The following is a 12,038-nucleotide window of genomic DNA, read 5'->3' as shown; positions in this document are numbered from 1 at the left end:
GGGCCGACGGGAAGGAGGGGAAGGGGAGGAAGGGGGATGGCGCCATGCTGGGAGTGGCGGCGGGGCGGCCGCGCCCGGGGGCGGGCAGATGCCGAGCGGAGCCGAGCGGAGCCGAGCCGAGCCGAGCGGAGCCGAGCGGAGCCGAGCCGAGCGGAGCCGAGCCGAGCCGCGCCGCGCCGCGCCGCGCCGCGTCTTGCCTTGCTGTGCCGGTCCCGGACGGCGGGGCAGGTACGTGCGGTCGGGCGATAGTGGTGGTCGGTGCGGGGCAGGGATCACGCAGGTCCCGGCTTCCCTCCCGGTGAGAGCCTCCAGTCACTGCTGTCCTGCTTCTCTTTCCCCGCGCTGCCCAGGCTTCTCCGAGCTGGCTGCTCCAGCCTGAACAGCCCCTTCCTTCCTCTCGCAGCCATGCCAAGCGTGCTGCCGGCTTTAGCGCTCCCTCGCTCCAGTACTCTCCGCTGCCTTTGCCTGCCGGGATGCTCTCTGTCCCCACGGACCTCAGCCTCGCCTAGCACGTCTGTTTGTACCCTGCCGTGACCCGTCTCTTCCCCAAATCCCAGCCGCTCAAGCAGTTTCCTGTGCTGCCCCGCAGCCTTCCTCTGCCCCGTATGGGATCTCCTCGCTCCACGCCAGGCGAGGAATACGGTCTCTGCATCTGTGGATGTCTCGCTCTTCTCGGTGTCATCGCTAAATTTCTCTCTCACAACTGCCATCTCCAGTTTTTTCCACTGATATTTCTTCCCCCACCACCCCTGTCCTCGACCCATGTCCGGCCTGCCTATAACCTCTCCTTTTTGGCTTTAACCCCCCAAGCTTGTTTCAAATCAGGTTTTGGTAACAGACACCCCACACACATAATTAATCTAATGGTTCACATTTCATCTGCATTCTCCTGGCACCTGGCTAATCTCTCTGATGTTTTCTTCCCACTTCAAAGGTAGACTTTAAGTCTTTACATACTTGTTGCCTCCATTCTTGTTGCACCATTCCACATCTAATAATCTTATCATCCCTTTAGAATTTGTGTTCTTTCTTTGAAAGTCTTCTGTAGCAATTCAGTGTCACTGCACGCCTCCGTGATGGACCTTAATTGTGTGCTGTTGTCTCCTTTCAGGTTCTCTCTGTCCCACACCACACAATTCACTCCCCTGTGAATATCTGCAGTGGTGGGCCGCAGATCTACTCGTTGGTGCCACACCTGGTAAGCCCTACTGTCTAGCAATCAGATGAGGTTTATTATGTTGCATCAAATTTTTTCTGCAGTCGTTCCCTCCTTTCTTGATTGTGGGGAGCTAACTACTGTCCATTACACAGCAGGCGATTGTCCAGGTGTCATACCTGAGCCTATTTATTTGAATAGTGTCCAAGTCTTGCCTCTGCCATTTGCACAACAGCAGTTCTAGCTTGTCTTCTTAGACTGTTTCAGGACAACCAATGTGTTGAATGCTGGCACAGCCTCGTTCTGCATGTGGCAAAAGGTTCTTGAGGGGATGAGGATCATCTAAAACAATGCTGCCAAAGCCATGTTCTCACTTTCTGTCTGTGGCTAATTACTCCCTTTCTTGGTGCACACTAAAAGGCTTGGGGTATGATCCACTCCACCTGACATTAGGCTTCTACCAGAGGCACCAAATCCAGCCTGTTACTTTCTCCTCCAGAGCCAGAGGAGGGACAAAGTCAACTGTGGAGATAGACCACAGTTCTCAGATAAGACCAGCTAAGATGAGAATTACTATACACAGCTTGCAGCCTTTCTTCCTTTCTCTACTGCTTACTACAGCAGTAGTTTGGGGTGGCTGAGCATTGAGCTCAAAGACTTCAGTTAGGTAACTGCTATGATCTCCCTACTCTTTTTATTTCTTCCCCCCCCCGTTTGTTTGTTTTTTTTTCCTTTTTGCAGACTTAAGAGGCTGATGTTATAAGGACAGTTACAAGTTTTGACAGTCATAACAGTTAGGATTTTTTTAAAAATAGAAGCTAGAACTATACCTACGCCGCTGTCTCACACTGTAGTCCTTCCTAACAAAGACTCAGTCAGGTCTGGGAATGTAGTTATGATTTTGGCTTTTTCCTTCAACATCTGAGATCTGGATAAGTGGGACCCATTTTATTTTTTATTGCTGTGTGCAACAAGTATGGGGCTAAGGAGTTAATGATTGCTGTAGCTGATTTTTATTTCTGCCCTGAGCTAGTGGCTTGCCCTTCTTACTGACTTTGCTGTTGCAAGGCTGACTGAAGCACAGTTCATTTGTGAAGGGGCTCTTAAACTTATGTTCAATACTTTTGTTACAGGCTCTGTACCCAGAGTCTGATACTGCAGAACTTGCTGCTATTGATTTCTGTTTTGCTGCTAGCCTGTTCCTCTCTGGAAGGGGAAACACATGCCCAGAATCAATTGGAGACCATGTCACAGCTGGGGTTGAAAGTCCACCATAGCCAGTGCTGGAAAAGTAAACATTAAGGTTGGTAAGACCTTAGGAGGCAGTTGATGTGCTCAGAAAAGCCCAGTTTTCTTTCAAAACTTTCTTGTGATTCCAGGCTTACAAATGACACACAAATCTCCTGATCTCTTGAACTGCATTCAGCGTAGGATGTGTTTTTCCTACACCCAGTTGTAAGCTTGAGGACTAATATGTGTAGTGCTCTGAGCCAGCTATAGGGCTGACAGACACATCCCCTTCCAAAGTGTGTAAGAAATTTAACGTTATTATTGAAGCCGTCAGTCTCTCCTGTGATGGCAAAACTACAGTTCTATTGTTGTCTACGTACTCGAGTGAAATTGAAAAATAATTAACATATTGAAAGGAGCATGTTTAAATTGTTAAACTATTATCTTTGTTGGCAGACCAGTCACTCCACAGCGTGCTGTACTGTAACTTCTTACCTGAAGAAATCAGCACCGATTAGGAAATGGCCAAAGTCGAAAGGTTTGCTTTTCATGTCCCAAGTCTGGAGGAGCTTGCTGGGGGTAAGTCATGCAGCATGTACTTTATACAAACTTGTAATGGACTCTTCAAACTTATCTTAAAGCTCATACCAAAGTATTTCTACAGCTAGTTCATGCAGAATTACTGCTCTTAGCACGCTGAGAGGTGAAGAACAGCACTATTTCTCTATATGTGATGATTTCTCAGAGCACACAATGACTTCTCCCCCAAGCCCCCACGATATTTAATCACACAGAGAGGCTCTCAATCCCTTTAAAACTGCTGTATTTGCTGGTTCTTGTGCAGGTTGTGAAAGTTTGTCAACTACACATCAAACTTCTTTACACATACAGAATCATCTGTCCTCCTCTACCCTCTAGTATTTCTTTTTCAGGACTGCTCAAAACACAGCTGACAAGATGCAGTGTAGCATGGCAGATCCTGTTGCTTGAACCTAGTTGGCTCCTCCTTTGGTGATTGCCTTAGAACAGGACTGCAGGAAACATTTCTTTAGTTTACTTCTTTCTAAAGCCTTCACAAGATGTGCTCAGAATAACAGAATGGTTGAAGTTGGAAGGGATTTCTAGGTTCAGCCCAGTTGCTCATGAGCTTCTTTTCTTGCCCTAGTAGGAAGACATTATTCCTTCTGGCAGTCTCTCCCCTTCAGCAAATATACTAAAGGTTTTTTGTCTTTTGGATTGATCCCCAAGTTCAGTTTGCCAGTTTCCCGAATCTGTGTCAGTTTGACATTTCCATGTATTGAGAACATGTGGTCCCAGCAGTCCCCTGGGAGGGTCCTAGTGCTTTTCTCACCCAGTCAGACTGGGGCAGTAGGCCAGGGCTGCTGTAAACCTGTGAGCTCTGCAGAGAACACCACATACTTGCAGTAGAATAGCTTGAAAGAGTATCAGAAAAATTTCATCACAAAGCAGAATTTTCCTTTTTTTCCCCATCTGTCCTGAGGATCTCATGTGAGCTGTGCATTGTGTTGCTGTTCAGATTTTGGGTATAATTTGAGGAGTGCCCTTTTACTGTCCTTGTCCACTTACCAGAAGGTACTGAGATGTATTTAGAAATGTGCTAAGTACCATCTACTGACCCTTTTGGTCAACAGCTTGGTAAATCTGATCTCAAGAAGTAAGGTATGGCTGAAACCCTAACTGGTAGAAATAAAGGCACAGGAAAGTCTTCTGTGTAAATAAGGAACCACCTGATTTGAGATCACAGACTGCATGTTCTTTCTTTAGTTTGAGACATCTGTCTAAGCAGACCACCAGGCATGAAAGAACCTGGACCTTTCAACATAGTATTTGAAGCAGTGTATTGTGAAGACAATCCCACACTCAAGGTTTGGAAGTTGTTTCCAAACAATGTACTCACCTAATTGTCACTGTTGTTTGAGTGACTTTGCAAGTTCTGAGCCTAAAAGACATTGATATGAAGCAAACCAAAAATTTTAGATTTGGTTCATTATCACCAACACCATTCATGATATGTCTTGCTCTGACAGTGGCACTTGCCAGAAAATCTCCACAAGAGCATAAACATGATAGGCAGTATCCCATGGCAGTAGAAATTTCCAGACAGCAGAAACGGTTTGAGATTATAATCAAGGTATTGCAAACTGTCTGGTTAATGTATTTAAAGAACTGATTGTTGCTTCAGGTAAATCTTGCTTCCTTCTTTGCTCTTGCATCATATTTGACTGTGATTGTAATTGTCTGCTATTTGAAGCAAACCCGCTGCTGAATGTGGTTGAAGTTTACCCATGTTACTTCACACTGTGCTGCTCTGAGTGCTACTAGGAGCACTCAGTTAATGTATTTCAATGAAAATGGGTCTTAAATTCTTAAAATTAATTAGTGGGGCAGCCAACAATTATCTGAACAAACTTTTGCTCCTCTCTGAAGTTCTGAGTCATGAAACAAGTGCCTTCAGACATTTAAATTAATGGAGTTACTTAGGGTGAGTATAAGTAATGTATCTTGCTGAAAAAAAGCCCAAACAGATATATTTATTGTTGTTAGAAACTTGTCAAACTCTTGGTAATTTTTCATTGTCAATAATTTTGCCATTATTCTCTATTACAGTTTTGCAGAAAGGGCTTAAAGAGAACTTTGCTGATGCTCAAGTCTCTGTTGTAGACTGTCCTGATCTGACTCAGGAACCCTTCAACTTTCCTGCTAAAGGTAACCTAGCATTCCTGTCTTCCACTAAGACTTCTCCAGTTCTTTCTGCACAATCCTGCTTAGTTTTGATCCTCTAAAGGTGTTGAGAGAGCTTAAATTGTTTTTCAGGTAAAGAATATACATGAGAGGAGAACTACACTTTCTTTCTGGATTGCTTCCTACTTGATGTATGAAAAAGGACAAGTCATTACTAAGTACTTGTCATAATTTTTTTTCCTAACCTATCATTGCACACCCACTTACTTCATAAGCTTTATTTAGTGTACTGAAAAGGTTTTGAAATTAAGTTGTTTTCTTTCAGATGGGGAAATTTTTTTGAACCATGCCAATCACTATCTGAACCTAAGGAGTTGTGCTTCCATTAATTTTTAAATTCCTGACATTCATGTATGTCAGTGAAGTGAAACTGTCACTAGCTGTCTGGAAGACAGACAGACATGTCATCTGTGCTACTCATCTGAGTTCCCTCTGGCATCAATGTGAAGGAAACACCTCCAGAGGATTATTCATCCCTTCTTAAAATACATATCCAAATAAGTGGGATGAATTGTCCTGGGACAGCCTTCAGCTTTGCTAAGTTTGCAAGTGGAGTCCCAGCAGAGGTCTCCACTGTGTGGTGAGGACGTTACTGGAGAACAGGCAAATGGAAGGTGTTGTCCACTCTGCCAATTTTTTTTTTGTTGTTCTTAGAGAATGTTATTTTACAACAGGTTGTGTAGCATTAAATCCTACTATGAACCATTTTAAGGCTTGGACTTCTTAATAGTGCAACACTTTATCTAAGCACGCCAGGGAAATAGTGTTCTCAAGGGTTTGAGAAGTTTGAGGAACCAGTTCCTTGGTGGGTTAGACTGCATGATTATAAAAGATTATTGGGAAAAAATATTTTACCAAGCTAACTGGGTGTATTTTTCCAGGAATCTGCGGAAAGCCTAGGATAGCAGATGTGGGAGGTGTTCCTTACCTCATACCTCTTGTACAGAAAGAAAAAGTGAGTTTTTTCCTGTAGCTGTGGGATTTAATATATTTCTCAAAAGAAAAGCAATAAACAAAACTAAGGACTAAGAGATACTATAGGATTCTACTTGTGAAAGATACTTTTCGGTGTTTAATGAGACTGATTCTGATGTGTGTTGTATGTCACAAAATCTAATAAGTACAATAATTCAGTCTTTGAGTAAAATGAGCAGGGGAACATACAGGTAAAACCTACCTTTTAGAAAACAAATAGATATCTACCAAATTTGTTATAACTAAATGTTATGTTGTGTTCAGAAGCTGTGTTCAACCTAATTATCAAAAATATTAATGCAGGTGGGTGTTGTGAATTAAATGCCTCCAGGACTACAGTGAACAGAATGACAATTGCAGATCAGAGGACACCAGAATCATAGAATGGTTTGGGTTGGAAGAGACCTTAGAGATTATCTAGTTTCAACCCCTCCTTCAGCAAGCAGGGATGCCACTAGCTCAGGTTGCACAGGGCCCCATCCAGCCTGGCCTTGGAAGTTCCCAGGGATGGAAGGATTGCTTTTGTTTTGCAGGTTTATGATCTAAATACAGTTGCAAAGGACCTAGAGCTGCCTGGAGCTTTCATTCTTGGAGCTGGAGCTGTTTCATCCAAGGTTCTTGGAATAAATGCTGAGGTCAGTATATAAGTGTGATGGTTCTCAATGAATTCATGGAAGTATCATGACAGTAGAGCAGTATCATGCTGGGTATGTCCCATTTACAACAATGTACTTAATAAACACTTTCACACCACAAACACATAAAACACATTAGGAGGAATTGAGATGAGTGGCATCCACTGAGGTGCATACTCCTGAGATAATAAAGATTAATTTTTAACTTGTAATTCTTCAGGAAGCATGTGATTACCTTGAAGCATGCCAGAAACATGTTTTTTTGAAACTGATGGACAAAGACCTGACCAGAGGTTTTAATTCCAAGATTTAGAAATGCTTGTCAAACTTACTGGTAAATGCCTTTTAAATGCTCCTTGTCTTTTACCCTTTTGGATTACTTTGTTTCACCATTGTGAATTTTAAAGATACCACACACACAATGATAAACTTCAGGAGGGATAGGAGACAAAAACTACTACCTATGGAGACTTTGGTTAATCACAGTTTTTTCAGGCATAAACCTTAAGTCTTGCTGTCTCCTTTTGATGGATTTATTGGCAGATGAGATAGTCCACATCAGCATTAAGTTTGGGCCACTATAACAGTGGTTGTTACTGTATGTTGAGAAAGTATTACATAGAATTACAATACTGGCATGCAGATTATAGATTTTTTCTTCTTCTTTCTTTTTTTTTTTTTTTTTTTTAGCACTGGCATTCATCTTTATAAAACATTAAGTTTAATTGTCCAAATAAAGTAAACCTGTTTTCTCGACCTTTCAATTACATTACAATATTAGTCCATTTTTCTTACCAGTACAGACCTCATCCTGAGAGACAGAGCTGTGTGATGTAGTGGATTTTTTTCTTGGGATCATGGCCCAAAGCTTAAATCACATTTATTTGACTTCAGTTCTTTGGGCTTATTCTTGCATGTTCTTATTGACTTACTCTTACATGTTCTTTTTCCCAGCTTATCCCCATTGTTCAAGCAAAGAGTGAAAAAAAGCCTGCTGTAAATGGGAGCTATTTTGCTCAGATAAATCCTGCAGATAAAGGGTGCCTGCTTGAGAAGTACAGCAGTAAATACACTGACTGTGAGTTTGGACTGTTGGCCAACCTTTATGCCAGTGAGGGCCAACCTGGTAAGGTACGTACTTGGATCAAAGGTGACTTTGCAGAGCTTTGTGACTGAAGGGAAACTCATGGTTCTCCTATCAGTTTTCTGTGATAATAGTCAAATAGTAATTCCACAAGAGAAACATGCAAAAATAAGGAGCTGATGTCAGTGATCAAGAGGAAGAATTATTGGAGACAGAGGCACTTGAATTTTTGAGGGATAAGTATGAGCTTACTAAAGCTTTTCCACCAAAAATCATTTGTCCAAATCCAGTCCAAACTAGCAGTGATTAAAGCTAACAGTTCAATGTACTTGTGTAAATGAGATGTGGGCACTTAAGTAGCTTTTTGCAGAAGTGCTTTTCCTGACACAGCCAGCACAAAAAGGTGCTGACAGAACAGTTGAAAACCTGACTGCTGCATGGAAACTGAACAGCCTTCTCTGTTACCCAGTGTTTCTTTCTGACAAAGTGGAAGCCAGCTTGACAGCAACCCCAGAAGGGGGTTGCTCATGTCACTGTCTCATGCATGGGGAAATCTCTTGCTGCCCAGCTCCCTTTACAGGCAAAGCTAGCATTGAACAGAACTAAGGAAAAGAGAGTTGGTCATATACTGGAAAGATGCAAGTGCAGCAGCACTTGCATGGAACCTTATCTTTTCAAAAAGTGATCTTGGGTTATCAGCTTGGGAGAATTTCAGAACACTTTTCACAGACCTTTTCAGACTATTGCAACAGGAGATAGCAGTGACCAACTGACTTTATCTTCCAGGTCATTGAAGTGAAAGCCAATGGAAGAACTGGGGAGCTTAACTTTGTGTCCTGTCTGAGACAAACTTTAGAGAAACACTATGGAGAAAAGCCAGTTGGGATGGGTGGTACGTTCATCATTCAGAAGGGGAAAGCAAAGATTCACATTATGGTACGTTGTTCTCAATTCATGTAACTTTCTTTGTCCTCATGAAAACAGAGGTATAAATCAGGGTGTAACATCTTAGTTCATTAACTTTGTTTTGTACTTTTAAATGTATGCATAAACTAATAGGATGAGCACTGTGTTAAAGTAAGGAGTTGACATTACAAAATCAGTGTTACAAAACTAGTAATGCTATTTTACTTGGCATTGATACCATCATCTTTTGAAATCTGTGTGCAGCTAAAGAACTGGAGAACTATTGTAAAACGAATTGAAATGAAATACATTAACTCAGATGATACTTATAAGAAGCATTAAACTTTTTAAAAAATAACTGAGTTTCTAAAATGTACCAGGAGGAGGAGCATCCTCACTTCAGCAGTTCTCCTATTACCTGGGCAATGAAAGATGCAATATTCTGGTCACTTCTGCCTGGCAGAAACAGAGTGATGGGCTGGGCTGTGGTGAGCTTCTTTCAGTCAAGAAGGAAAATGAACAGAATAGTGGGGAGGGGAAAAACAAAGTTGCTAGAGAAAAAGTATCCTGATGCAAGTGTCTTACTTAAAAAGCTTTTATTTTCGCTGTAGCCTCCAGAATTTTCTTCCTGTCCGCTGAATACTGATGAGGATGTGAATAACTGGCTCAAATTCTTTGAAATGAAGGCTCCACTGATTTGTCAGCCAGTAATAGTTTCCAGAGATCCAGTGAGTCTCTTTTACTCATTTCTAAGTATAGAGTGAGACCTGTAATGAATTTTGGATGTGATTTTCCTTTTAAGAATGGGAGTGTGTATGTATTGTGTTACTCTTCCAGAGCTGGTGCCATGATTTAGAAGCTTCTCATTTCTGTGAATTGTTTGAATTGAGGGCAGGTCAATCTGTTCTGAAACCTAGTGGTCGTTCATAGTGGATTAATTTAATGGTTCCAGTTGCAAGTGTGCAAAAGTGCAAGTGTTTGCATCCCACACTCAACAGCACAGTTTACATTCTCTGCTGGCCACACTGGGAGAAATGTCAAGAGCATGGAAGCTGGTTAAGCCACGTCTTTATGTAGTTCACTTTCATAAGAACTCCCTCTCCTAATGCTGTGTCAAAAGACATGAAGCATGTGTCTCATTGCTGATGTAAATTGAAATCTCTGCAAAGCCTTGTGCTGGAAACTTATCTAGCATCTTTCACAAGCACCAAATTCAACAGCAAATCATTCAGGATAAAAACCAATCTGGTTTCAGAAACCATTAAGGTGTTCATAATAAGGAAAACCATTTGTTTAAAAGTAACCAGAAAACCATAGATGAAAATGACTATTTTATAGGTAACAATGCAGTCACAGGTAATATAAAAACGTTTTTTTCCAGAGTTAAGTGGGACATACTGTAGGCTTAGATGTGTTGAAGGATGTGATTTGATTGCGTCACTATGTGGCAGCCTTTGGCCTAAGGCTAAATTGTCTGCATCTTGCCATAATCAACTGATGCATACTGTGAAAGCAGCCATCAACAGCTGCTCTGTTCAGAACCAATGCAACTTGTGTGGTGGATGCTGCTGAGTTTCTCCTGTTTGCATCCACTGCAAGCTCAACAGCACTTGGTTTTGGAAATGTTTGAGCATCACCACAAAGAGAGCAGTAGACAATGGCATTCCAGTGCCATAGCACTATTCACCAGTATCCCGTTGCAGCCCAGAAAACTAATCCTATCCTGGGCTATGTCAAACTAGCTGTGACCAGGTCAAGCAGGGTGATTCTTTCCCTCGTGAGACCCCACCTGGAATGCTGCATGTAGCTTTGGGGTCCCAAGAAAGATGTGGAGCTGTTAGAGCAGGACCCAAGGAGTGCCATGAAAATGAGCAGAGGGCTGGGGTGCCTCTTCCTTTGAAGACAGACTGGGAACTGAGATTGTTCAGCCTGGAGAAGAAAGGGCTCCAGGAACACCTTATTGCAGCCTTCCAGTACTTCAAGGAGGCTTTTAGGAAAGATGGAGAGAAACTTTTTACCAGGACACGTAGTGACAAAAGAAGAAGCAAGAATTTTAAATTGAAAGAGAACAGATTTAGCTTGGACATAAGGAAAATATTTTTTAAGCTGAGTGTGGAGAGGCAGTGGAACAGGTTGCCCAGAGAAGATGTGGATGCCCCATCCCTGGAAGTGCTCAAAGCCAGGTTAGATGGGGCTTTGAGCAAGCTGGTTGAATGGAAGATGTCCCTGCCCATGACAGGCTGGTTAGAATAGGTGATCTGTGAAGGTCCTTTTGAACCCAACCCATTCTATGATACATAAAACTAGTGGTGTTGATCTCATGGTTTAGTATGTTAGTTGCTATTTTATTCTCCATTCTTCCCATATTCATCTAACCTGGCTCTCAGAATTGGAGTAGAGACAGTCCCTTCATCACATGGGCCTGTGGCAATTCAATGCAAAGGGGTTTGATTTCCAATAGGGGTTCCTTGGTGTGACTGCATTATTTAATCCCAATGGAAAGAAAGGTGGGGGGAAAAAAAAGATTAGAAAGGAGATCTCAGTAAGCTTAACACCAAAAGTTGGGGGCTGTCAGGACTTCTAAATTCTTTTGTCTTACTGGTTTCACAAGTGTCTTGCAAGTTTTCACTGCTTAGCGTTTGGAGATATGTGGAAATACGCATCTAGGCTAGACTACCCGTGACTTTTAAACGCTGTTCCCATGAACGCGTTGTTGACGGGCCCTCTGTGTGATGCCAGGGCTTCGATCTGCGTCTGGAGCACACGCACTGCTTCAGCCACCACGGGGAAGGAGGCCACTACCACCAGGACACCAGCCCGGACAGCGTGCAGTACCTGGGCTACTTCCAGCCCGCCGAGCTGCTCTTCCGCATCGACAGGCCCCAGGAGACGCACCTCGTCGGGAGAGACTGAGCCCCGCAGGCCGATTTCATCTTCCTCAAGTACAAATGCTGATTTTTTAATGCTTTTAATTATGCACACTTACGAGATTTAAGAATAAATATGAGAACAGCAAGCTGCCGCCTTCTTAATTGTGTCAAAGGGAAGAACTCGGAGCATACGTGTCATTGGAGTTATGACCGAATTCAAACGGTAATTAAATTGCAGTGTTATTGTATGTTTTCCTGTTGTTTGGTTGAGCTTCCTGCGTGGCTGCAGCTGACGATGGGAAAAACCAGAGGTGAAATTATGTTTAGAACGGGACATGAAACCAACTTCTGGTCAAAGATAACGCTGTAGAAGAAGAACACGGCAGGAGCTGCTGGGCTCGGCACGGTCCCTTCACTGC

At 42.7% G+C, this 12,038-nt stretch overlaps 1 protein-coding gene across 2 annotated transcripts; it reads left to right on the top strand.

Annotated features, from left to right (window-relative positions):
- The first annotated feature begins 118 nt into the window (after positions 1-118).
- C1H11orf54 (chromosome 1 C11orf54 homolog) lies at positions 119-11,765 on the top strand. 2 transcript variants are annotated; one of them, XM_069015356.1, is made up of 10 exons: positions 119-228; positions 1,112-1,198; positions 2,843-2,965; positions 5,015-5,113; positions 6,031-6,104; positions 6,658-6,759; positions 7,714-7,890; positions 8,630-8,779; positions 9,361-9,477; positions 11,489-11,765. In XM_069015356.1, exons 3-10 carry the CDS (start codon positions 2,908-2,910, stop codon positions 11,660-11,662), a joined length of 951 nt encoding a protein of 316 aa, XP_068871457.1. In that variant the 5' UTR covers positions 119-228; positions 1,112-1,198; positions 2,843-2,907; the 3' UTR covers positions 11,663-11,765. The 2 variants fall into 2 exon arrangements, with proteins under 2 accessions (XP_068871457.1, XP_068871467.1); XM_069015366.1 differs by having other exon boundaries at positions 212-298.
- Positions 11,766-12,038: the final 273 nt, after the last annotated feature.

The sequence above is a fragment of the Aphelocoma coerulescens genome, chromosome 1 (genome assembly GCF_041296385.1).
Source record: "Aphelocoma coerulescens isolate FSJ_1873_10779 chromosome 1, UR_Acoe_1.0, whole genome shotgun sequence".
In the NCBI taxonomy this organism is placed as follows: domain Eukaryota; kingdom Metazoa; phylum Chordata; class Aves; order Passeriformes; family Corvidae; genus Aphelocoma; species Aphelocoma coerulescens.
This window is presented reverse-complemented; position numbering and strand designations above follow the sequence as displayed.